We start from the raw sequence: 26,813 nt of genomic DNA on the forward strand, positions 1-26,813 counted from the left end.
GCCACTGTTGAGTGTTCCAAATTTGTTGGCATATTGAGTGCAGCACTTTAACAGCATCATCTTTTAGAATTTTAAATAGCTCAGCTGGAATACTGTCATCTACGCTAGCTTTGTTGTTAGTAGGGATGCACGAAAGTCACTTACCTGGTCTCGCAGCTTGCTTTATGGTGGGGGGGAGGCGCTTCGCTGCTCCCCCCAAAGTTCAGGCCGGGGAGGGAAGCTTCCCTCCTCGCCCGGACGAAATTCAGGCCGGGGGGGAGGCTTCCCGCCTCGCCCGGCCGAAATTCAGGCCAGGGAGAAGCGCCCCGTCTCCCCGGCCACGAACTTCAAAAGAAAAAAAAAAACGCCCCTGTGATAGGCTACGTAATGATTAACGTAGCCTATCATGGCTAGATCTGCAAAGTCAGCCGTGATAGGCTACGTTAATCGTCACATAGCCTATCACAGGGGCGTTTTGTTTTGTTTTTTACTTTTCTTGTAATGGCGGCGGCGGCACCCGGTCGAAAGACCGGCTGCTGCCCCCGCCCCTGATGAAGACCTGGCAAACCGCCGCCGGGACCCACCGCCGGGAGGGACATTCGTGAAAGGTAAGTCCCATCCCGGGGGGGGCGGAGAATTTCTCCCCGAACAACCTTCGGAGGATCGAATGCATTGGCACTAGGCCCCCCGAAGTTTCGGGGAGAAATTCTCCCCCATCCCTAGTTGTTAGTAATGCTTCCTAAAGCTCACTTGACTTCACTCTCTAGGATGTCCGGCTCAAGTTCAGTGACTGTACTATCATGGCTATCAGGGACATTAAGATCTTTCCTGTACAGTTCTTCTGTGTATTCTTTCCACCTTTTCTCATCTGCTTCTGTTAGATCCCTGCCTTCTTTGTCCTTTATCATGCCCGTCTTTGCACAAAATGTTCCCTTGATGTCTCTGATTTTCTTGTTGGGATGTACGAAAGTCACTTACCTTTCTGCAGATTATGTTCATGTTGGGGGGGAGGCGTTAATATTTATATTTATGTATAATAAATACGTAAATATTTACGAAGGCTAAAACGGCGAATCAAAAAGGCCCGCTACACTATTTGCATTCCCCTTTATTTTCGCCGTAATAGTCTACGTAAATATTTACGTAGACTAAGACGGCGAAAAATAAGGAATGCAAATGGCGGTGGCCGTAGCCGCCGCCATTTGCATACGCATTTTTTTAACCCAGCCATGATAGGCCATGTAAATCTTTACATTGGGCAAAACTCTATTAGCCTTTGTCCTGCTTCATTTTATACACCAAGGCCATGCTTGCCTGTTATCCCGGTGATTTCTTGACTTCCTACTTTAGCATTCCAATCCCCTATGATGAAAACGACATCTTTTTTTGGTGTTAGTTCTAGAAGGTGTTGTAGGTCTTCATAGAACCGATCAGCCTCAGCTTCTTCTGCCTCAGTGGCTGGGGCATAGACTTGAATTACTGTGATGTTGAATGGTTTGCCTTGGATTCATACTGAGATCATTCTGTCATTTTTGAGATTGTACCCCAGTACTGCTTTTCCCAACCTTTTATTGATTATGAGTGCTACTCCATTTCTTCTAAGGGATTCTTGCCCACAGTAGTAGATATAATGGTCACCTGAATTAAATTCGCCCATGTTTGTCCATTTTAGTTCGCTGATTCCCAAGATGTCGATGTTCCATCTTGCCATCTCATGTTTGACCACCTCCAGCTTACCTTGATTCACTGATCTTACATTCCAGGTTCCTAAACAATATTGTTCTTTACAGCATTGGATTTTCTTTTCACCACCAGACACATCCACAGCTGAGTGTCCTTTCGGCTTTGGCCCAGCCACTTCACTCTTTCTGGCGCGACTTGGAAATATCCTCTGCTCTTCCCCAGTAGTATATTGGACACCTTCCGACCTGAGGGGCTCATCTTCCGGCGTCATATCTTTTAGCCTTGTGATACGTTCCATGGGGTTTTCTTGGCAAGAATACTGGAGTGGGTTGCCATTTCCTTCTCCAGTGGACCACATTTTGTCAGAACTCTCCACCATGACCTGTCCGTCTTGGGTGGCCCTGCATGGCATAGCTTATGGCTTCATTGAGTTATGCAAGCCCTTTCTCCACAACAAGACAGTGATCCATGAAGGGGCTCAAACATGTGCTTCTGTTTAATTTGCACAAATTTCAAAAGTGTACCAATTTGCATTAACTAACGCAGATTATCACATTTGCACAGCTGCACATTAGCACTAATGCACACTTGTGCAAATGCACTAATCCCCATTAGCGCAACTGCAAATTAGTGCTAGTGGAACAAAATCCACACTTTAGTCTATGGGAAAAATTGCACAACTTTGGAAGTTTGTGCAAATTTTGGGGTTTTTTACACGCTATTTGGACCATTTTGGTTTGTCTGATTTTTAGCATATAACTAATTAATGGGCCCAGGTTCACACAGGTTAAACTAGCCTTTAGTTTGAGACAACAAAGACTTCAAGGAAACTTACACAGTTGTCAGAGTTGGACACATTTTGCTTGTCTCATCTGAGTGAAGCTCAATGACACCCACAGGCATGGCTCCCGACATGGTGCTTAGTGGCATGGCTTAGTCTTAGGGGCATGGCAGAGGCCATATGGCCCCTGTGTATGCCCCGGCTGTGGGCTTCCAAGATTTAGAGGTGCTGAGAAAGTGATAAGTCAGATCCAGGTTTGCTTAGGAGGAGACATTTATTGAGTACTTACAGCGCATAGCCGTGGTTGGATCAGACAAAAGCACTGAACAAAGAGCAGTGTTGCATGATGACTTTTATATCATACATGTTATTCAGGCATAGCAGTGAGGTAGTATGACAGGTGCAAGCATTAATTAGAGTTCATCTACAACTTTCCCAGCATAGCCTAGCAGTGCTTGGTAACGTATCTGGCAGAAGCAAGACTATCAGAATTTTCTCAGCATGGACACCTGTGGCTTAGAATAAACATAGCTTTACTCCCAGGCACATCCTAGGCTCTGATAAGATCAACAGTACCAGAGCTCGTTAACTCTGGAATGTGCGGAAGGATCACTATACCGGCCTTTGACTCATCTTACGAGCCAAGAGTATGGATGGACGAAAGTCCCTTACCTGGTCCTGCAGCTTTTTTCGGGGGGGGAGGCACTCCGGTTCTCCCCCCAAAATTCTTGGCGGGTGGGGAGGCGCCCCGCCCCTCCTGGCCAAAATTCTGGCTGGGAGGGAGGCGCCCCATCCCTCCCCGCCAAAATTCTGGCCAGGGGGGAGCGCCCCGTCTCCCCGGCAGTGAAAGAAAAAAGTGTAAAAAAAAAAGTGATAGGCTACGTAAAGATTTACGTAGCCTATCATGGCTAGATTTTCAAAGTCAGCCATGATAGGCTACGTAAATCTTTACGTAGCCTATCACAGCTGAATTTGAAAAAAAAAAGCGCTTACTTTGAAAAAAAAAAGCGCCCATGGGCACCGCCATTTGTGTTTCTTATTTGGGCACGGGTAGTCTACGTAAGGATTTACGTAGACTATGGCGAAAATAAGGGCAACGCTATTTGCGTTGCCCTTATTTTCGCTGTAGTCTACGTAAATCTTTACCTAGACTACCCCTGCCCAAATAAGGAACGCAAATGGTGGCGCCCATGGGCGCCGCCGTTTGCATACGTGCTTTTTTTTTTCAAAGTCAGCCATGATAGGCTATGTAAAGATTTACGTAGCCTATAACTTTTTTTTTTTTTTACACTTTATTTGGAAATGGCGGCGGCAGCAGCAGCCGGTCGGAAGACCGGCCGCCACCACCGCACCACCGCACCACCGCACCACCGCCGCACTGCCGCCAGGGCCCGCCACCGTGAGGGACATTCGCTCGAGGTAAGTCCCATCCCAGGGGGGCCGGGGAGGCGGAGAATTTCCCCACCAATTTTGGGGGGCCGAATGCGTTGGCATTCGGCCTCCCGGAGATTCGTGGAGAAATTCTCTGACATCCCTAGCCGAGAGGCCCAACTGCAAGGGATTGCAACTAATAATGAACCAAAGCAGAAAGCATTATGGATCTCTAAGCATCCGTAAAACTACTGTTAGCTTACTTATAGGCTTGGGGCCCTACAGCCTGCCATATAGCCCTTTAATGGACTCTATTCCATACAGTCCATACAGCCAAGGTGGGAGGGTTACCCCACTCCAGGAGGAAGGGGGCAGATCTATAACTCTGTCCCTTAGCCTGTCCCATTTCCCCTGGCTTCAAACTGTATGGACTGCAAAGCTATTTACTGCTTAGGGAAGTCTGTCCTAGTGGTAGAAGATCTTACTGCAGTCTTCAAACACATGGATACATTTACAGTAATTAAAATTGATTAATGCACTTTAAAAACCAAATACATGTGAGATGCATATTCTTAGGGTTCCCTTAGTATGCACGCCATGTTTCAGGTGTCTATGTTTCACAGTCTGGGCAATGACAGATGGAAAGATAGATAGGCACACATCCTGTTTTATTGTTATAGAAAAGGCTACACAATGCTACACTTTTCAGAATGTAATTTTGAGGATGATTATCCTCAAACAATTAGAAATTATTGTAGCATGTTCACTTGCACTAAAACACAGTGTGTGTTTTTTAAAACACAAACCATTACTATAAAAAGGGGGGAAACTATTTTGAAAGCAAGCAAGGTCAGTACCATTACAGAACACCTGAACACTTCTCAGCAGGCAAAAACTGCTTGAATCCATAAAAGGCTCTTGAGATGGACCACAGCTCATTTTGCATTGCCTTTCCCTGCAATCTCCCTGAAAGATCCACCCCAAGCTCACATGAACAATGTTTCTCTGCTAAGTTGTGAGCGAACAAGGAACTAAAACTGATCTCTGGGCTTGGCATTTCCTGGGCATGTAAACCCCAGGGCCAAATCAACCACAGTACCCTGATTCCACAGGGTTCTCAGTCCTGTGGGGAATTGTAACAGCATTCAGCTGAATGCAGTTAAAGCCTCACTGCAGACCTTCCCCATCAAGACAGGGTAGTCAGGGATGGGGGCAGGGGCTGTCTCCCCTCCATATGTTGTACTTCCAAATGCCTGAAGAGGGCTCTGGAAACCACTGTATGAACACATATACACTCCATTGCAAGCACAGATAGGCACTCTGTGTACACTGTACCTCGACTGTACACTTGGTGAATGGTATAGGGATGTACGAAAGTCACTTACCTTTTCGCGGATTGTGTTCGCAGTGGGGGGGAGGCCCTCCGTCCCTCCCCCTGGAGTCCTTGACATGGGGGGAGGCAATCCGGTCCTCCCCCCCGGAATCCTGCCCAGCTGGCTCTGCTCTGCAGCCGGCCAGGCCCGTCCACAGTTGGAGTTCCGGCTACGGATGGGCTGCTGCGGACGCAAATGGCAGCCACCGTAGCGGCCGCCATTTGCGTCCAGCCAGGCAGCCGTGATAGGCTACATAAGTATTTATGTAGCCTATCATGGCTGGGCAAAAACACACACAAAAAAATGGCGTACGTAAATGGTGGCGACTACGGCAGCCGCCATTTGCATTCCCTATTTTTCGCAGTTTTAGTCTACGTAAATATTTACATAGGCTATTACAGCGGGAAAAAAAGGGGAACGCAAATAGCGTAGTGGGCACTATTTGCGTTCCTTTTTTTTCTCCGTAATAGCTTACATAAATATTTACGTAGGCTAAAACGGCGGGGGGAAAAGGAATGCAAATAGCGCCCACTACGCTATTTGCATTCCCCTTTTTTTCGCCGTAATAGCCTACGTAAATATTTACATAAAATAAAATGGCGAAAAATAGGGAACGCAAATGGCGGCCGCTGTAGCCGCCGCCATTTGCGTACGCCTTTTTTTTTTTCCCCAGCCGTGATAGGCTACGTAAATACTTATGTAGTGTATCACGGAAAAGACCCGGATGCAAATGGCAGCTGTGGCAGCCGGTCGAAAGACCAACCGCCGCCACCGGACCCGCTGCCAGACCCGCCGCCTTCCGGATCATCCGCCCCAGGTAAGCCTCGTCCCGGGGGGAATCCACGGGGGGGCAGGTTGTTCTGCCACGGATTTCGGGGGGCCGAATGCCAGTGCATTCGGCCTCACTGAAATCCGTGGAGGAATTCTCCACCATCCCTAGATGGTATGTGTAAATAACTGTACAAGTGAACAGATGGACAACATGTGTACTCATATTATACATGTACTGAATGTAGTCTGTGTACAGCCCTAATTTCTGTCTTCAGTGCTGCTGCTGGATGATTGCTGTGCAATGGTATTTGACTAGAGTAGTCTCCTCAACTGCCTTCTCAAGTTTCTATTTGTTTGTTTGTTTGTTTGTTTTTAAAAAATTATTCTATCCCACCCCAATCTCTTTCCCCTCTCAAATTTTCTACTCTCGCTCAATTTTTCCTCACAAAAAGCACCTCTGAATCTCCTATGGCAGTTCCTCAGGGTCAAAAAGAGTTGTGTTCTGGGAATGCTACAGAAGACTACACTTTACAATAGGGGTGCAGAACCTCAGTCCCATAGGTCAAATTTAGCCTGCCTGTGGTTCCCTAGATGGCCATGCCTAGGGATGTTGTGGGAGTCTGAGAAGGGGGTGGAGTCCAATGGATTCCCCACACCCACTTGGCCTCCTGGACTCTGTTCACCAAGCCACCACCACTTACTGGACCTGCTCGCTGAGCACCTGGAGTCCACAAGCACCTAGCGGCCACATGTCCTCTTAGCAAGCCACCATTTTGCATAAAAATGTCAGCTCAGGGTTTTCCAGATACATAATGTTACATAAACGTATGTAACAAAGGGACCATTTGCACAACATTATAGGTGTGAATGGCCTAGTGGTTTGCATGGTGTGGTGAGCAGGGGCAGGCAGCAGCTTGGCGAGCACCTGGAGAAACTGGATGGAGGTGAGTCCATCCATCCCTAGCCATGCCTCCTTCCTTCCCTGGCCTCGACCCCCTTCCCCCAATCACCAATCATTTTGTGATTTCCCTGCTTTCATGCAGGGATTTCACTACTCTACGAGATTGAAATGCCCCTCTCAAGGCTTTGTTACTGGCAGTAAGAACTTTACACTAATGTATACTGGTATCATTGGTGTTTTGATCTCACCCCTTTTGCCTTTGGCCCCACTCAAAGAAATCCAGTCCTTAGGCTGGAAAAGGTTCAACACTCCTGCTTTACGCTGTTACATAAAGTGAGCATGCATTCATCCATTCACCCAGCTATAGCCCTGATTTAAACTGAATTCACTATACACGTGAGGAGAAGGAGCCCTCTAGCCCTGACTCCCTCTCATATGGAGGGTGAAGGGTGACAGTGAAAGATAGCTGTGGGGGGTGACAGTCTGGAGAAGAGATCCTCCTGTATCTGTGGAGTCTCTCCATGCAATTTAGAACCCTGGAAAATCTCCTCATGTGTTTAGTGATCTCAATTTAACAATGACTGAATAGGGCTAAAATGTGTCTTTATAAAATGTGTCTTTATGTGCCTTTCCATGTTAAGAACCCTGGAAAATCTCCTCATGAGTTTAGTGATCTCAGTTCAACAACAGCTGAATGGGGCTAAAATGTGTCTTTATTCAACCCAGGCACAGCCATGTCCATGATTAAATACCCATGGATTAAACAGGATTCTAGCACCTGGGTCCAAATTGGGTATGAACACATATAGACAGAAGCCGTGTTCATGTGTATGCCAGAGTGCCTGAGGGTTTAAAGTGGGCAATGAGTCTTCAGGTATGCTGGCCTTGCCCCCCTCAGCTCAGATCTTTTAAAGTTGAATCAGCAAGGTCTGAACAAGAGCTCTACTCACATGATCAGGCACTCTGATAAGGCAATCAGGGCAGAGAGTTCTGCTCATGTTCAAGTGGACATGACTAGAGCTCCCTTTTAGACCTTACCAATTCAACTCAGCAAGATCTGATTTGCTGGGGGAAGCACACCTGAAGAGATCGAGGTGGGGCCAGCATGCATGACCCTGACCCTGTACTCACTTTAAGGCCCTGCATGTTCAGGAGAATGATTCTCGCAACCATCTGAACAATCATGCATACAGTGTGAATGCACATTCAGTGTAATATGTGAACACCCCTTTTCTTTAATTCTGGACAGTCAAAAACTAGATTTATCATGACTTGCTGATGAAGAAAATTTAGGGATGTACAAAAGTCACTTACCTTTTCGTGGATTCTTTTCATGGTGGCAGGAGGTGTTCCGTTCCTCCCACTGGAATCCTCAACGGAGGGGGAGGCGATCCGGTCCTCCCCCCGGGAATACTCGATGGCCGACTGTGCTCCACGGCAGCTCCGTGGAGCAGCCGGCCAGGCCCAGGCCAGGGCCATCCGCAGCCGGATTTCCAGCCGCAGAGGGCTCTGGGGAAAAAAACACAAACAAATGCATATGCAAATGGCGGCAGCTACGGCCGCCGCCATTTGCATTCCTTATTTTTCGCCGTCTTAGTCTACGTCAATATTTATGTAGACTAAGACGAAGAAAAGAAAGGGGAATGCAAATAGCGTATTGGGCGCTATTTGCGTTCCCTTTCTTTTCTTCGTCTTAGTCTACGTAAATATTGACATAGACTAAGACGGAGAAAAATAAGGAATGCAAATGGTGGCGGCTGTAGCCACCGCCATTTGCGTATGCGTTTTTTTTAAAAAAAACCAGACGTGATAGGCTACGTAAGTCTTTACATAGCCTATCACGTCTGGGGGGGGGGGAAGAAAAAGACCAGACTGCAAATGGCGGCAGTGGCAGCTGTTCGGAAGACCAGCCACCGCCGCCACCGCCGAAGCTGCTGCTGGAGCCGCTGCCATCTGGAACATCCGCCCCAGGTAAGTCTCATCCTGGGGGGGATCCACAGGGGGCGGAGGGGTGGCAGGCCGTTCCACAATGGATTTCGGGGGGGCGAATGCACTGGCATTCGGCCTCACCGAGATCCATCGCGGAATTCTCTGACATCCCTAAGAAAATTGCTCTAAAACAACAAAAATCTTCATTTCCTTTTTGTTAGCCATTCATATTGCACCTTTCTTTTTGTACGAAGAAAAATACAGGTGTGCATTCTGAACAGATAATAAATATATGTTAGAATAAAAGGATGTGGAAATGAAGGGATATGATAAAATTTAATCCCGAAATCATTAAAGCCATTTTTGCTAAATACCAGAAGATTAGCAATCTAGTGAATACATGTGCTCTGACATTCTCAGTTATTAACTTCCTAAATTGCCATATATTGAGACTAGCTTAAAATGAAGACTAAAATTATTTTAATGAGAACTGTGAACTATTTTCCCCCGGAGGTTTTATTTGAGTCATTTGCTTTTGGCCTTCTGAGTCTGGAGGAGAGTGGGAGGACATTTCTTGCTTGCTTCTGCTCTCTATTGCTACTAGTATCCACCGTCATTCAGAGCCAGCTGTGAGAAATGTTAGCGCCTAGCCAAGGAATTTGGCAACTCTAATGCACACCAAGCTTGGAATCAAGGTCCCTTCACACATTAGTTGCATGATGAGGCATCATGTTATTCAATGAGTTATGGGGCCACACCTCTGGCCCCCTCCCCTGACAACACACAGGTCAGCCCCTTCATCCACACATTAGCATGGACATCTGAGGCAAGTGAAACCACCGCGTGAAAACCTCCCTGACATTGTAGCAACAATCCTAGCCAGTCAGTGCATTCATTGATGGAGAATAGGATCAGGGAATTAAGCAGAAGTGCATTGCATAGTGCAGAAGTGCATAGTTATGCCTAAACATTGTTTGCGATTCTAAAATCCTTCATTCCAAAGTTGTCTCATTTGTTTAAAGAATTACAGAATTAATGGCTTCAGGAAGTGACATGGGTCATTTTTGTTCTCTGAATGAATAAATGACAGCACCTTTTAGAATATGGCATTTGTTGTGAATGCTTGTACCATGAATATGAATTACCCTCCAAATTGACATTGGAGCTGGACTCTCTCCATTTGCATTCCTTTTTGATACCCTTTTCACATTCCTGAAAGGTTAGTAGTATTACCGACTGCATTTGCAACCACCACCTCTCCACACCATGCATTATTACTAAGGGTCTCCTTTGGTGGATTCATTGTTTAGTGTTTTATTGTTTTAGGAGGCTGAAAGAGGTTCAACAACCCACAGTTCTTCCTGCCCAGGAGGGGAAAGGGTCTCATGGTATAGGAATCCTGCACATGGGAGTGGTGTGTGGGGGATGGAGAAGAAGAATGCAGAGACAAGGGACTAGATCAACTCTCTGGGTTGTAATGCTTGTTTCAATGTTGGGCAATTACTCAAGTATTTAACAAATACTTGGGTATTTAATTCATCATTCATCAACATACAGAAAAGAACATTCTTGGAGCCCAAGAAAATAAAATCTGTCACTGCTTCCATTTCTTCCCCTTCTATATGCCAGGAAGTGATGGGCCCAGATGCCATGATCTTAGTTTTTTTAATGCTGAGTTTCAAACCAGCTTTTACACTCTCCACATTCACCCTCAACAACAGGCTCTTTAGATTCTCTTCACTTTCTGCCATTAGGGTGGTATTGTCTGTGTATCTGAGGTTGTTGATAGTTCTCCCAGCAATCTTAATTCCGACCTGTGACTCATCCAACCCGGCGTTTCTCATGATGTACTCTGAATATAAGTTAAATAAGCAGGGCGACAATATGAAGCCTTGTTGTACTCTTTTCCCAATTTTGAACCAATCGATTGTTCCATGTCTGGTTCTTACTGTTGCTTCTTGACCCTCGAACAGGTTTCTCAGGAGACAGGTAAGGTGGTCTGGTAATTCTCTTTAAGAATTTGCCGCAGTTTGTTGTGGTCCACACACAATCAAAGGCTTTAGCGTGGTCAATGTAGGGATGTCAGAGAATTCTGCCACAGATCTTGGGGAGGCCGAATCCCAGTGCATTTGGCCCCCCAAACTCCATGGCAGAATGGCCTGCCACCCCCCCGCCCCCCGGCGGATCCCCCCAGGACGACACTTAGCTGGGGATCTTCCAGGCAGCCGTGTTTGCGGCGGCGGCTGCGGCAGCGGCGGCTGGTCTTCCAACCGGCTGTAGGGATGGACGAAAGTCCCTTACCCGGTCCCGCAGCTTGCTTTGCAGTGGGGGGGAGGCGCTCCATTCCTCCCAGCCGAAATTCTGGCCAGGGGGGAGGCGCCCTGTCCCTCCGGACAAAATTCTGGCCGGGGGGGAGGCACCCTGTCCCTCTGGCTGAAATTCTGGCCGGGGGGGAAGGTGCCCCATCCCTCCGGCCGTGAATCCTCTGCTCCTGCCGGGTCGCAAATGGCGGCGGCCATAGCCGCCGCCGTTTGCGCCCCTGCAGTCAGCCGTGATAGGCTACGTAAATGTTTACATAGCCTATCATGGCTGAGTTTGGAAAAAAAGAAAGCACATACGCAAATGGCGGTACCCATGGGCGCCGCCATTTGCGTTCCTTATTTGGGCACGTGTAGTCTACGTAAATGTCTACGTAGACTACACGTGCCCAAATAAGGAACGCAAATGGCGGCGCCCATGGGCGCCGCCATTTGCGTACGCGCTTTTTTTTTTCCCAAAGTCAGCCGTGATAGCCTACATAAACATTTACGTAGCCTATCACGGTGTTTTTTGAAAATCTAGCCATGATAGGCTACGTAAATCTTTACATAGCCTATCACATTTGTTGTTGTTGTTGTTTTACACTTGGAAATGGCGGCGGTGGCAGCCGGTCGCAAGACCGGCTACCGCCGCACAGCCGCCGCCGCACCGCCGCTGGGAGCCGCAGCCGCCAGGGACATTTGACCAAGGTAAGTCCCATCCCAGGGGGGGCAGGGGGGTGGCGGACCGTTTCTCCACCAATTTGCCAACACATTCAGCCTCCCGGAGATTCGTGGAGAAATTTTCTGACAACCCTAAGTCCGGCTGCCACCGCCGCCATTTGCAGTCTTGTAAAAAAACAACAACGACGACGTGATAGGCTACGTAAAGATTTACGTAGCCTATCATGGCTGGGTTTTTTAAAAAAACCAAAACCGTGTATGCAAATGGCGGCGGCTATGGCTGTCGCCATTTGCTTTCCTTACTTTTGGCCGTTTTAGCCTACATAAATATTTACGGAGCACAGCCGGCCTTTCGAGGATTCCGGGGGGAAGTAACGGATCGCCTCCCCCCCGTCGAGGATTCCGGGGGGAGGGACGGAACTCCTCCCCCCCACCATCAACATAATCCGCAGAAAGGGAAGTGACTTTCGTACAACCCTAAGTCAATGATGCAGAAATAGACGTTTTTAAGGAATTCTCTTGCTTTCTCCATGATCCAGCGAATGTTGTAGGGATGTACAAAACTCCCCTTACCTGGCTCCGCTGGGTTCCGCTGGCGGGGGGAGGTGCTCCGACCCTCCCCCGGAGTCCTGGCCGGCCGGCTCCGCTCCGCTGGGATACCGCGGAGCCGCTGGCCGGCCCCACCAGCAGCCAGACATCCGGCCGCTGGCTAGCAGGGATGCAAATGGTGGCCGCCTTAGCCACCGCCGTTTGCGTCCCTGTAGTCAGTCATGGTACGCTACGTAAAGACTTACATAGCGTATCACATCTGGCTTTAAAAACACAACAACAACGCACGTACGCAAATGGTGGCGGCTACGGCTGCCGCCATTTGCGTTCCTTATTTTTGGCCATCTTAGTCTATGTAAATATTTACGTAGACTAAGACGGCGAAAATAACGGGGAACGCAAATAGCGTCTGCTACCCCATTTGTGTTCCCCTTATTTTCACTGCCTTAGTCTACGTAAATATTTACGTAGACTAAGACGGCAAAAAATAAGGAACGCAAATGGCGGCAGCCGTAGCCACCACCATTTGCGTACGCGTTTTTTTTTAAGCCAGATGTGATAGGCTATGTAAGTTTTTACGTAGCCTATCACGTCTTGTAAAAAAAACAACAACAACAAAACTGCAAATGGCGGTGGCGGCAGCCCGTCGGAAGACCAGCCGCTGCAGCCACCACCGCCGCAGCCGCCGCATCCACCACTGGAGCTGCCACCGGAGCCGCCGCCGCCCAGAAGATCCGCCCCAGGTAAGTCTCATCCCAGAGGGTATCCGTGGGGTGGCAGGGGGGGTGGCAGGCCATTCCGCCACAGATTTTGGGGGGCCGAATGCACTGGCATTCAGCCTCACCGAGATCCATGGCAGAATTCTCTGCCATCCCTAGAATGTTGGCAATTTGATCTCTAGTTCCTCTGCCTCTTCAAAACCCCACTTGTGCTTCCGGTAGTTCTTGGTTCACATACTGCTGAAGCCTAGCTTGTAGGATTTTGAGCATCACCTTGCTGGCATGTGAAATGAGCGCAATTGTACGGTTGTTTGAACATCTTTGGCATTGCCCTTCTTTGGAATTGGAATGTAAACTGACCTTTTCCAGTCTTGTGGCCACTGTTGAGTGTTCCAAATTTGTTGGCATATTGAGTGCAGCACTTTAACAGCTTCATCTTTTAGGATTTTAAATAGCTCAGCTGGAATACTGTCATCTTCGCTAGCTTTGTTGTTACTAATGCTTCCTAAGACCCACTTGACTTCACTCTCGAGGATTTCCGGCTCAAGTTCAGTGACCGCACTATCATGGCTATCAGGGACATTCAGATCTTTCCGGTATAGTTCTTCTGTGTATTCTTTCCACCTCTTCTTAATCTCATCTGCTTCTGTTAGGTCCCTGCCTTCTTTGTCCTTTATCATGCCCGTCTTTGCACAAAACTTTCCCTTGATATCTCCGATTTTCTTGAAAAGATCTCTAATCTTTCCCATTCTATTGTTTTCCTCAATTTCTTTTAGGGATGTCAGAGAATTCCGCAATGGATCTCAGTGAGGCCGAATGCCAGTGCATTTGGCCCCCCGAAATCCATCGCGGAATGAAGCCCTCGCCCCCCCAACCCACGAAAGGTGCACAGGACAAAGTCCCTGCCGCCCCCACCCCATGAAAGGCACGCGAAACGGAGTACTTACCTTCTCCCATCCGCACTGCTTTACGAATGGCGGCCGTCCTGCGGCCGCCATTCGCTTCGTCTTCATAGCCATGATAGGCTACGTAAATACTTACATAGCCTATCACGGCTAACTCAGGGACGCCATTTGCTTCCCTGCAGAGGCCGTGATAGGCTATGTGAGTATTTACGTAGCCTATCACGGCAGGCAGGAAAAACCCCCAGCATACGCAAATGGCGGCGGCTGCCGCCATTTGCGTACGCTGGGTTTTTTTCCCCCTGCCATGATAGGCTACATAAGTATTTACTTAGCCTATCGTGGCTCAATACAGGGATGCAAATGGCGGTGGCTACGACAGCTGCCATTTGCGTCCCTTCTGAGCTGCCCAGAGGCCGGATGTCCGGCTGCGAGCAGCCAGAGCCAGCCGGCGGTTCCGCGGCTTGGCCATGGAGCGGAGCCGTCCGGACAGGATTCTGGGGGGGAGGACCAGATCACATCCCCCCCATTAAGGATTCCAGAACGGAGGGATGGAGCGCCTACCTCCCGTTGCGGATTGCCCAGCGAGGAGCCAGGTAGGTGTTTCGTGGTTTGTGGTTTTCCCTACGTTCTTCAATTTAAGCCGAAATTTTGCAACAAGAAGCCCATGATCTGAGCCACAGTCACCTCCAGGTCTTGTTTTTACTGACTGTATAGAGCTTCTCCATCTTTGGCTACAAAGGACATAATCAATCTGATTTCGATATTGACCATCTGGTGACGTCCATGTGTAGAGTCACCTCTTGTGCTGTTGGAAAAGAGTGTTTGCTATGATCAGCATGTTCTCTTGACAAAACTCTATTAGCCTTTGTCCTGCTTCATTTTGTACACCAAGGCCATGCTTGCCTGTTATCCTGGTGATTTCTTGACTTCCTACTTTGGCATTCCAATCCCAAAGTATGATGAAAAGGACATCTTTTTTTGGTGTTAGTTCTAGAAGGTGTTGTAGGTCTTAGAACAGATCAACTTCAGCTTCTTCGGCCTCAGTTGTTAGGGCATAGACTTGAATTACTGTGATGTTGAATGGTTTGCCTTGGATTCGTACTGAGATCATTCTGTCATTTTTGAGATTGTACCCCAGTACTGCTTTTCCCAGCCTTTTGTTGACTATGAGTGCTACTCCATTTCTTCTAAGGGATTCTTGCCCACAGTAGTAGATATGATGGTCACCTGAATTAAATTCACCCATGCTTGTCCATTTTAGTTTGCTGATTCCCAAGATGTCGATGTTCAGTCTTGCCATCTCAGTTTCACCACCTCCAGCTTACCTTGATTCATTGATCTTACATTCCAGGTTCCTAAACAATATTGTTCTTTACAGCATCGGATTTTCTTTTCACCACCAGACACATCCACAGCTGCGTGTCCTTTCGGGTTTGGCCCAGCCGCTTCACTCTTTCTGGCACTACTTGGAAATACCCTCTGCTCTTCCCCAGTAGTATATTGGACACCTTCCGACCTGAGGGGCTCATCTTCTGGTGTCATCTCTTTTAGCCTTGTGATATGTTCCATGGGGTTTTCTTGGCAAGAATACTGGGGTGGGTTGCCATTTCCTTCTCCAGTGGACCACATTTTGTCAGAACTCTCTGCCATGACCTGTCCATCTTGGGTGGCCCTGCATGGCATAGCTTATGTCTTCACTGAGTTATGCAAGCCCCTTCGCCACAACAAGGCAGTGATCCATGAAGGGATTTGCACATCTAGTCATATGCAAAATGGCCCTGTGAATAGCCGATGTATGCAAGATTACAGGCATAAATGGGCCATTTACACCTTTAATCTTGTGTATATTGGCCATTCATTGTGCCATTTTGTGTAAGACTAGATGTGTGCATATTTGTGATCACATTTTCTTTTGCAAACTGGTGCTTACGGATGGGTCCAGGGTGAGTGCAAGTGTCTCAGTGAGCAGGGGATAGGAGCTTAAGCATGGGTGGGGGGGCATGCGAGCTGTGTCAGAGGTTTGGTGGGTGCCTGGAGGACCTGAACTCTGGGACATCCATCCATCCCTACTACACACAATACTGAGCTTGATGGACTGAAGATCTGACTCGGGATGAGGCAGGTGCCTATATTTCAGTAAAGGTCCAGACAGTACAGACTGATCCTCTATGACTTCCAAATGGGTTAAAAGACTTGGTTTCAGTGTGTTTTAAGGATGGTCATTAAGCTACAAGAGTGATGTAATTTTAATGTCAATATGGTACTGATTGATGGATAAATTGAATATCCTGTTATGTTCCTTTTTTCATAACTGGTTATTAACTGCCTTGAATCTTGGGAAAAGGTGTGTGGGAGACATTAATAATGGCACACTGAGCTACATCAGTAGTTTTTAAACATTGCTCTAGGGAATACTGGAGTTCTTTGAAAGTTTACCAGGCATTTTTCAGTGAGAAGACCAGTAATGGCAGCCTGGCAGCCAAGCTTCACTGAAAAACAGCCTGCCCAGTGTTACTGATCTTCCTCTGCAATGTGCAGGCAAGGAGGGGTATTGTAGGGCATGAAGTAATGTAGTAGGATGGCATCAACAAATAAACATGACAACAAAAAGAACAGAGTCCAAAATGGTGCAAAACAAGATATCAGGCTGCTTATGCATTTCAAATATCAACCTTTTATTAGGGAAAGAATTCTAATTGAAAGACAGATATGTTCTCCGAGCATGTACAGTCTTTAGGGCCGAAGTCAAAACCAAAATACTGTGGTTTTAATGTTTTATATATTTTATATTGTTTTATTATGTGCTCCTTGGTTTTAATTTTTGTGAACTGCCCAGAGAGCTTTGGCTATTGGGCGGTATAGAAATGGAATAAATAAAATAAAGTCAAGGGTAGGCACAGTCAGGTGCTTGCTGAGGGCCCACACCCCAGCAAGGGCCCACCGACAAGAGCCCCCAGGAGTTGTTCCTCCTCTTCACCATTGCAGCCTGCTTATTCACATGCCTCTTGCTCTGGCTCAGACAATGGAGTTGGTGAGACCGAGGAGCACTAGATGCCAATGTCTACAGGCCCGCTGGCTCTCTATCTGTCAAGTGAACAAGTGGTAGAAATGATGAGAAAGAGGATGAGGAGAAAGAGTGACTTGTGACAATGGCAGTTAGAAGGTAGACCCCCTAAGGGAGCGGGCCCATTGAGAGTGTCGTGCCGAAGGGCTTTCAAAAACCTGGAGCTGGCACTGACAGTCTCAGAAGTGTGCAGTTTGAATCTTTCTCTTCATGAAGCCTTCAAACTCAAACTATGTTGGACTGGATCCTTCAATAAATACCCCTTTGTACCATTCTTAATATATTTTTTCCTATGCATTTAGAGTGTACTCCCTGTTCATGCACGGTGTCAGTAAGGCCTAAAGGTAGTGGCTGGTACCTTTATGACCTGTATTTGCACCCTAAAACAGGCCCCAGAATCCTCGACAATGCTTAGGGGTTCCTTAATAAGCAATCCTATATGGGGAGTGTTTCCTGAAGATCAGTAGTTGAGTAATAGCAACATGGCAGCCAAGCTTTGCTCAAAGTCGGCTTGCCCACTTTACCGGAACACTCGGATACCACATAGTTAAGGGAAGAGGAGGGGGTAGATTCAAACATGAATTCATACTTGGTGCCAGTATATATGTACGTTTTCTCTGTAGCTTTGATCATGTTTTGTATGGTGTTGATTTCGTCTGAATTTTTAATGGCCACTAATATATGAAATCGTATGCCAGTTTTGTATGGTTAAGAAATGTAAGTCTATGGGTGCCCCACGCTTTTATCTTTAATTTGTTTGCAAACACTTGAACAAATAAAGAAAGTTTCAGACAGAGGGAATTTCCTTCGGGAGTCCCTGAGTCAAAAGCTGGGGCATATATTCTAATACAGTCATATGAAAACAGCATATTTTAATTGATTATTCGGATAAACACTTAATGTTTGTATTTTGTTGTTCTTTTTTTTAATAGATGACACGAGAACAGTACATACTGGCAACACAGCAAAACAATCTGCCAAGAACAGAAAACCCTCAGCTTTATCCAGTAGGGATTTATGGTTGGCGCAAGAGGTGCCTATACTTCTTTGTCCTCTTGCTATTGGTTACCATGATAGTTAACTTAGCAATGACGATATGGATACTGAAAGTAATGAATTTCACAGTGGTAAGTAGCAACAAGTTTTGATTCTTAGTTTGTTCATTTTCAAGAGTATAGGGGGGTGCTTTGGTTTGTTTATTCTTTGGATAGCAAATTACTTCTTTTTAGCAGGGGCACCATTTTGAATTTCAGTGGGGAGGACAATGAGATTGGGATAGGGCATGAGAGCAGAAATCCACAGCACAGCTGAAAGGTCTGCTCTCCTCGGAGACTAGAAAGTTTGAGTTGCACAAAGCCAGCATTAAGAACACTGGTTGTGGTTAGAACATAAGAACACAAGAACATAAGAAGAGCCCTGCTGGATCAGACCAAGGGTCCATCTAGTCCAGCATTCTGTTCACACAGTGGCCAACCAGCTGTCGACCAGGGACCCATACTGAGTGCAACAACATCCTCCCACCCATGTTCCCCAGCAACCAGTGTACATAGGCTCACTGTCCCGGTACTGGAGGTAGAACATTGCCATCAAGACTAGTAGCTATCAATAGCCTTTTCCTCCAGGAATTTGTCTAGCCCCCTTTTAAAGCCATCCAAACTGGTGGCCATCTCCACTTCCTGTGGTAGCAAATTCCACAGTTTAACTATGTGCTGTGTGAAGAAGTACTTCCTTTTATCTGTCCTGAATCTCCCACCAATCAGCTTCATAGGATGACCCCGGGTTCTAGTATTTTGAGAGAGGGAGAGAAATGTCTCCCTATTCACATCTCCACACCATGCATAATTCTGTAGACCTCTATCATGGTTACTTTCTTATATCTCATAATAACACTAGCAATGCTGTCAGCTCAGCATAGGTCAAACATGCCTAGTATATAAGCCCATTTAACTATTAATAACAATAGTGACCCATAGGGATACTGTGAAATCCCCTTCCCCCTCCCACACACACACACATAATTGTGGGCGGAAGGCAGAAGCATTTCTGGGGTGTCCTCAGGACCTGCTACTTTCTGGCCAAAATGCACGACTCAGTGCATACCAAGTTGGGCATGTGCAGGGATCCATGGACTGGCATCCAGGAAGCTGAGCTGGTGAGAAATCTCTGAGCTTTGAGCCCCAACCAGACCCCCGCAACATCCCTAGCATGTACATCATTACAAGTATTCATTTTATAATTTTTCCTTTAAAACAGATATTATCCCTTTCTACAACCAAATGTTGCTTATTCCTATGCAGATTGCAGCTCTATCTCCATATGTAGTGGTGAAGGAAGTAGATAAAGAAAGAACTACCTCATAAATGCCACCACCACTTTTTGTGGTAAGCCCCTCCTCCTGGGGCATTTTTTTTTTTTAGATTTGTTTCCCATCCCCAGAAAATGCATTATTTTCTTTTCCTTCCCTCTCTCCCCGACACCCCTTTTTCAGAGAAATAAGAAAAGATGAGTTGAAATCTTCTGTTCAGTTCTAGTAAAAACACTGCCACCTTGCTAAATCAGAGACTTTCTGGGTTGTATCTAATGTTAATCCTGCTTAGAGTAGGCCCATTGAAATGGATAGGATTTAAGTTAAACTAATGTGATTGGGTTTTTTGGGGGGTGCTTAAGTTCAGCAGTGTGCTAGACCTTATGTTCCATGTCCCCTCATGCCCCAAACGTCTCTAATCCTGTGAGGGGTAGTGTGTTTACTGACCCCTTTCCATATCAAGTGCCTGCTGTGAATTGTGCAAGTTCCACAATTCCCTCTCGAGTTCTGGCATAGTGGAATGATTTCATCAACATTTCTCACAGGGGAACTGGCTGTTCCAGTTCATCTCCAGTCAGCTGGTGCGTAGAACCATTAGGCAGGCCAGAAACGTAGATATTTCTGAGGAATAACCATGCGGCTCTGAAACACAGGGTGGGAGGTTGATTCCTTCCTCCCCCACTGATCCTAAATGGTGCCCTTGCTATTCTGAAATGGCGCCTTCTGTGAAATGAACAGCACGTGGATACCCAGTCATAGAACCTTGTAGATTTAATGTGTAATTTTAAAAAAGGAAATATACTGATTTTCCCTTGACTTCTTTGTTGGATAGAGTCTTATTTTGCCTTAGAGAGGAGTGTGCTTATTATCTGTTTTTATCATGCAAATCTATGGAATATGCACTTTGACAATCCCTTGGCTTTATTATCCATATTATCAGGGTGTTTTATGAGTCGTAATAACTTTTCTTTAGCAACCTAGTGCCTTCCTCATCTATGTAGATCTACACTGTCTTGTTTATGTATTAAAATTTGGTGTGCAGTGACTCTCCTAAGATGATCCAGTGGTCTTATTCAGTTAAGAATTATTCCTGTGTGTGTGTTTTTTAAAAAATAAACAGAATACAGAAATGGCCAGATTCAGCACATATTTAAAAAAATACATCCCAAACACTATTTAAAGTGCCCTCTTGGTATATTTAAATATTCACTGGCTGTGTATTTTAACATTTTCTTAATCTGGCCATCCCATTTCTGTATTCTGTGTATGGTTTTTTTCTCCTAATGTATACAGTGAATTGTAATTAATTGGATGTGTCATAAAGTGATGGATTTCAAATGGATGAAGAATCTACACACTAGCCCCAATGACATATTGTCTCTCACAAGGTCTGGAGAAGCCCTTTACACTTTCACAGTAGAAGGAAGTTTCAGGGTTATCCAATTAAATTAGAGGGTTATAGATTGAGGCCAGATAGAGTGAAGGACTTCCTCACCCCCTCTATAACTTATAGGTATTCATCTCTGCAAAATGCAGTGATGATCACTAGCTCAGATGACTTTAAAAATGTTTAGAAGACTTTGGAAGAGAGATCTATCAATACTGATTAACAGCTGAAAGTCAGAGGAGTACACCTCTGAGTACAAGATGCGGGAGTTAAACATAACAAATCTGCTCTCACCATCATGCCCTTCCGGAGCATCTTTCTGGCAGAATCTGGCTGGCCACTGTAGGGAAGCAGATTGCTCATCTAAATCCAACCAACAAGGAGCCTTGGTCTGATTCAACAAGGCAATTCTTATGTTGTTGTTGTTGTTGTTAACATTTCTGTACTGCCCCATAGCCAAAGCTCTCTGGGTGGTTTACAAAGATTTAAAACATTAAAAATACAGTACGCAGAGGTTAGAGGCATTTTTATAAAACACACACACACACAGAGATAATATACACAAAGACAACATATATCAAAACAACTTCAAGCAATCAACCATAACCAAGACAAATCCAGGATCGATTAAAACTTATCATATGCTGCCAAAAGCCTGGGAAAAGAGAAAAGTCTTGACCTGGCACCAAAAAGATAACAGTGTTGGTGCCAGGCAGGCCTCATCGGGGAGATCATTCCAAAAAATGGGGGGGCTACCGCCAAGAAGGACCTCTCCCTTGTTGCTGTGCTCTGAGCTTCCCTTGGAGTAGGCAGCTGGAGGAGGGCCTTTGATGTTGAGCATAGCGTATGGGTAGGTTCGACTCAGGAGAGGTGCTCTATCGGGTCCCAAGCTGTCTAAAGCTTTACAGGTTAAAACCAGCACCTTGTATCGGTCTTGGAAACATATTAAGATGATATAGGGATGTCAGAGAATTTCGCCATGAATCTTGAGGAGGCCAAATGCCAGCGCATTCGGCCCCCCGAAATCGGTGGCGGAATGTTCTGCCACCCCCCCCCGCCACCCCTGGGACGGGACTTACCTTGGGCGAATCTTCCTGGCGGCGGTGGCTCCGGTGGCGGTTCGGTGGTGGTTCGGCAGCAGCAGCTGCGGCGGCCGGTCTTCTGACCGGCTGCCGCTGCCGCCATTTCCAGTAAAAAAAAGAAAAAACGTGATAGGCTACGTAAAGATTTACGTAGCCTATCATGGCTAGATTTTTAAAAAATACCGTGATAGGCTACGTAAATGTTTACGTAGCCTATCACGGCTGATTTAAAAGAAAAAAACAATAATACGCGTATGCAAATTGCGGCGCCCATGGGCGCCGCCATTTGCGTTCCTTATTTTGACACATCTTAGTCTACGTAAACATCTGGGGCAGGGCCGAGGACCCATGCAACCCCACATTCCTTTTCTTCATACAATGCCCCTTTATGCAATTCACATATGAAGAGAACTTGTAAGCTGGAGCTATATTGCAGCTATCTTACACAATATGTGGTAGAACCATTTTTTTAACCTACATGCCACAGAGACTCCTCTGGTATCCTTGGCTGGAACCTAGCTTCTCACTCTAGCTACTTGAATATTTAAAACATTGTGGTTAGTGGTATTCAGAAATGGCACCTTAAAACACACTGGGTTGCATCCAAACTTAGTCATGTTCACAGTGGCCCATTGAAATCAATGGGGGTGATAGTGATGACTAAAAGTTCCATAGATTTTGAAGTCTAGATTCAACCCATTAATAGGTATATAGTGGAAACTTAGCTACCTACAGTGGAATATAGAATTAAATTTAGTGTCCAAGGGGAAAAAGAACTCATTCCCTGCCTGTTGATTGGTGGATAAAAGTCTTTGCTTCACCAGCTTAAGTTATATACCTGTGGCAGCAGTAATTATACAAACAGAAGCTGAATGATTTCCAAAGATAACATTTGAAGTATAATGCACTTTATACCAAAATCCAGTCTTTCATGATTGCACTGGCTGTGGAATTTCAAGAAATCAATTAGCTAACGTGGAAGTGAACTGCCCCTTCAGTTTGAAATCCAATTAGATCGTACACAGGTGACAAGTGAAAATTAATCTTTAATCCTCCTTTGTTACTTGAGGAGAATTTCTTCCTGTATCCAAATAGGCAGCTGTAGAAAGCAGAGAAGCAAAATAAATTACAAGTGATATTAAAAAAGCAGAAAATGTTGTGCAAAGTGTTCAGGGAGCCTTATTGAACTGCAGCAATTATATTTCACTTTCATTGTTGCTGTTTGTTATTCCTGAAGTGCAGATTCATACTTGTTAACTTTTGTGTTTGAACATGCTGAACATGTTGTTGTTATCAGCTGGTTCTGTTCCTAGGATGACTGACAGGATCATTTGGATTTTATGATAGAGGAACTATCGGATTGCCCTTGCCAGAATTTCTGTGGAGTGCATTGTCGAGATGAGATGATTAACATTTATTCTGCACGTGATCAACTATCACATGGTTTGGTTCAGTATAGGGATGGATGGATGGATGGATGGATGGATGGATGGACTCCCCCTTCCCCGCTTTGTTGGCTGCTTGCTGAGCCGCTGCTGCCACCCGCCCCTGCTCGCAGCGCCATGCAAGCTTTGTCATGGTCTGGTGAGCACCTGACAAAGCCGCAGGGCCACCCATCCTCCTTGCCTGTAACGTTACATAAATGGGCCCTTTATGGCCACCAATTATGCAACATTACCTACCCAGATGTGCCTGAGCCACCATTGTTGCGCACATTGGCGGCTCGCCAGGAGGACAGGGCAGCTCCTGGCTCCTCGCCAAGCGGTGGGGCGCTCGCTGAGCAGGTCCCCAAGAAAAACACAGTTTGGCAAGCAGGGTCCGGGAGGCTGGGCAAGGGGGAGTCCATTGGACTCCACTCCCACCCCCACCCCCCACAGACTCTCATGACATCCCTAGTTCAGTATGGAATCTTGATTTTTGTGGCATATAGCAGTCTGTGGCTTATATCCAATGTTAGTCTAAGTTAAGTTCCAATGGATCTACTCTAAGTAAGACTAACATTGGATACAACCCTATCTTTGTGTTCTCAGTTAAGATGTTACTGGTTTCATAATATATTTAATGTATATTAAATGTGATATGCTAGTGCCTTCTTTGGTAAGGCCCATCAGTAAATAAAGGATCCACCATGTAAAATGTTAGTGGGATGTGGAGTTGTTCTAACCTTCATAAAATCAAAATAATTGAACTTGAACCAATCTTTCAGACATTTTCAGAAGCCAGACAAATATGTCATTTTTCAGTACCCTGAACATTTCAGAAATTTCAGTGAACTATTTAGGGAGAAATAACAGTTTAAAGCAAAAAGCAACCCCCTCACCCCCCAAAAAAACCTCTCTCTGTCAAAAGTGACTTTGAAAAACACATACATTGGCATCCATTTTGTAGTCACAATTCCTGAAGAGACCAGAGGGTTTTCACTTGAAACAATTCTGGCTTTCCGACCATTCTCCTGGTATTGGAGTTGGTGGGAAACTTTTTTCATGGTTCCATTTCTTTTCATCTTTAAAATAAGGGATTATTTTCTTTCTTTTTTTACATGTAATGATAGCCAGTGGGTCTAGCCATAAGCCCAGGCATACTCAGTAGCACACTTTCTCTTTCCATCCCCCACCACAGCTTATTTAGAATGTTGAGAGGGGGAGGGAACTGTTGTTTACATCATATTATTAGTGGGAACAGTACTGAGAAGAGGACAGAGAAGGTGACAGTGTTTGGTGGATTGGTAGAGTGGCTGAATCTTCTGGGAAAGGTGGGGTGGTGGGAGCCCCCTGCCCATATTTCTGCTGGGAAACCAGCATGTGAAGAGGACTCTCCTCACACTCTCATTTCCTAGCAGCTTCAATTTGAACAGCCCACTAAATAGCTTACCAAACAGAACTTGATAGGAGCCAGGAGGACTCCTTGAGTTCTGTGGATCAGAGTAATATATAGGGATGTTGGAGGATCCAGTTTGGGGCTCAAGCTCAGAAAGTTGTCATCAGTTTGCCCCCCCCCCCGAGTCCCCAGACACTAGCTCATGGACCCCTGAGCTTGCCCAAGTTGGCACATGCTGAGTCGGGCAAGCTCGCGGCTTCTCGCCTGTCTGCAAGCCACCATTTTACACAAAATCACGAGTAAGCCTTTTACAGAAATCGCCATTTTGCCCCAAATGGCAGGCATAAATAGCATGCTTTATGCACTATTGGAGGCATGATATTTTGCATAAATTGTGCTGTTTACAGCCACCATTTTGCACAAAATGTTGATTTTCATAAAAGGTTTACCCATGATTTTGTATAAAATGGCAGTTCATGGGACTATTCTGTGGCTTAGACTGCCCACCTGCCAGGGTCAGGCAAGCGGCAGGGGTCTGGCAAGTGGTGCTTGAGGGGAGTTTTCCCATTCCTAGTAATATACAGTGATTAGAGCAACAATACTGTGTTGGCCATGAGTTATGGGGAGTGATAAAAGAACGGACCACTCTAGTTGATTCCAGGAAATGGAGGCAGAAATTCAACTGGGAAAGATGGTAGTCCCATCTCTATATGAGATGTTTCAGATGAGAGACAGGCAAACATCCTGCATTTATAGGAGTTAGGAGGTTCCTTGAGTTCTACAGAAGGGAGTAAGCTACTGTCATGATTACTTACTTAAAATAAATTTACAAAAAACATTGTATGCTGTGGGGCTTATTCACATGTAACTTTATTTGCAATTTTTATCTTGCCAAAAAATGGAGAACCTTCTGATCAGTAGAGTAGTGGAAAAATAACAAGGAACTTGGTGGTAAAACTGAATTTTCTTCTGATATCCTTCATCAGGACTTTTACATTTTATCTCACTTGGGGCAAAACTGAAATCAGAAGATAAAATCTAATGTGTATATAGACTTTCTTACTCAGTTGTTATTATGTGTGTGTTGAGGGGGGGTAGGATATTAAATACATATTAGACTTTGTATTTATTATTTCTCTATGGGCATGCAAGGAAATCTCTAGCCTGGAGCCAGTAATAGCTGAGGAAAGACTATCAACAGCCATGGCACCTAACAGAGTTTCATTCAGGATTTTTTCCCTCTTCCCACCAGTTTCCTCCCCTCCCCAGTAGGGATGGGGGAGAATTTCTCCCTGAAACTTCGGGGGGCCGAGTGCCAATGTATTCGGCCCCCCGAAGTAGTTTCAGGGAGAAATTCTCCGCCCCCCCACCCCCCCCGGGATGGGACTTACCTTTCCCGAATGTCGCTCCCGGTGGCGGGTTGCAGCGGCGGTTCGGCAGGGCTTCGACAGGGGCAGGGGCGGCAGCCGGTCTTTCGACCGGCTGCCGCCGCCGCCATTCCAAGAAAAGTAAAAAAAAAAAAAAGCCCCTGTGATAGGCTACGTGATGATTAACGTAGCCTATCACGGCTAGATTTGCAAAGTCAGCCGTGATAGGCTACGTAAATCGTCACGTAGCCTATCACGGGTGACTTAAAAAAAAAAAGCGCGTACGGCTAATGGCGGCCCCCATAGGGAGCCGCCATTTGCGTTCCTTATTTGGTCGCTGTAGTCTACATAAAGATTACGTAGATTATGGTGAAAATAAGGGCAACGCTATTTGCATTGCCCTTATTTTCACCGTAGTCTACGTAAAGATTTACGTAGACTACAGCGACCAAATAAGGAACGCAAATGGCAGCTCCCTATGGGGGCCGCCATTTGCGTACGTGCTTTTTTTTTTTAAAGTCACCCGTGATAGGCTACGTGATGATTTACATAGCCTATCATGGCTGACTTTGCAGATCTAGCCGTGATAGGCTACGTAAATCATCACGTAGCCTATCACAGGGGCGTGTTTTTTTAAAAACTTTTTATTTCACGGCCGGGCAAGGCGAGGCGCCTCCTCCCCGGCCTGAATTTCGGCTGGGCGAGGCGGGAAGCCTCCCCCCCAGCCTGAATTTCGGCTGGGCGAGGAGGGAAGCCTCCCCCCTGGCCTGAACTTTGGGGGGAGCAGCGAAGCGCCTCCCCCCCACTGCGAAGCAAGCTGCGAGGCCAGGTAAGTGACTTTCGTGCACC

The 26,813-nt window shown here is 46.2% G+C and overlaps 1 protein-coding gene across 1 annotated transcript in view; it reads left to right on the forward strand.

The window, feature by feature from the left end:
- Nucleotides 1-26,813, forward strand: part of SGCZ (sarcoglycan zeta) — a 541,716-nt gene that overhangs the window by 109,367 nt on the left and 405,536 nt on the right. Inside the window, exon 3 of the mRNA XM_084856694.1 lies at nucleotides 17,939-18,133. Within this exon, the coding sequence (XP_084712820.1) occupies nucleotides 17,939-18,133 (195 nt within the window). The remainder of the gene's footprint in view (nucleotides 1-17,938; nucleotides 18,134-26,813) is intronic.

The sequence above is a fragment of the Heloderma suspectum genome, chromosome 5 (genome assembly GCF_057233095.1).
Source record: "Heloderma suspectum isolate Gila_16-S chromosome 5, 16-S_ref, whole genome shotgun sequence".
Taxonomy (NCBI): domain Eukaryota; kingdom Metazoa; phylum Chordata; class Lepidosauria; order Squamata; family Helodermatidae; genus Heloderma; species Heloderma suspectum.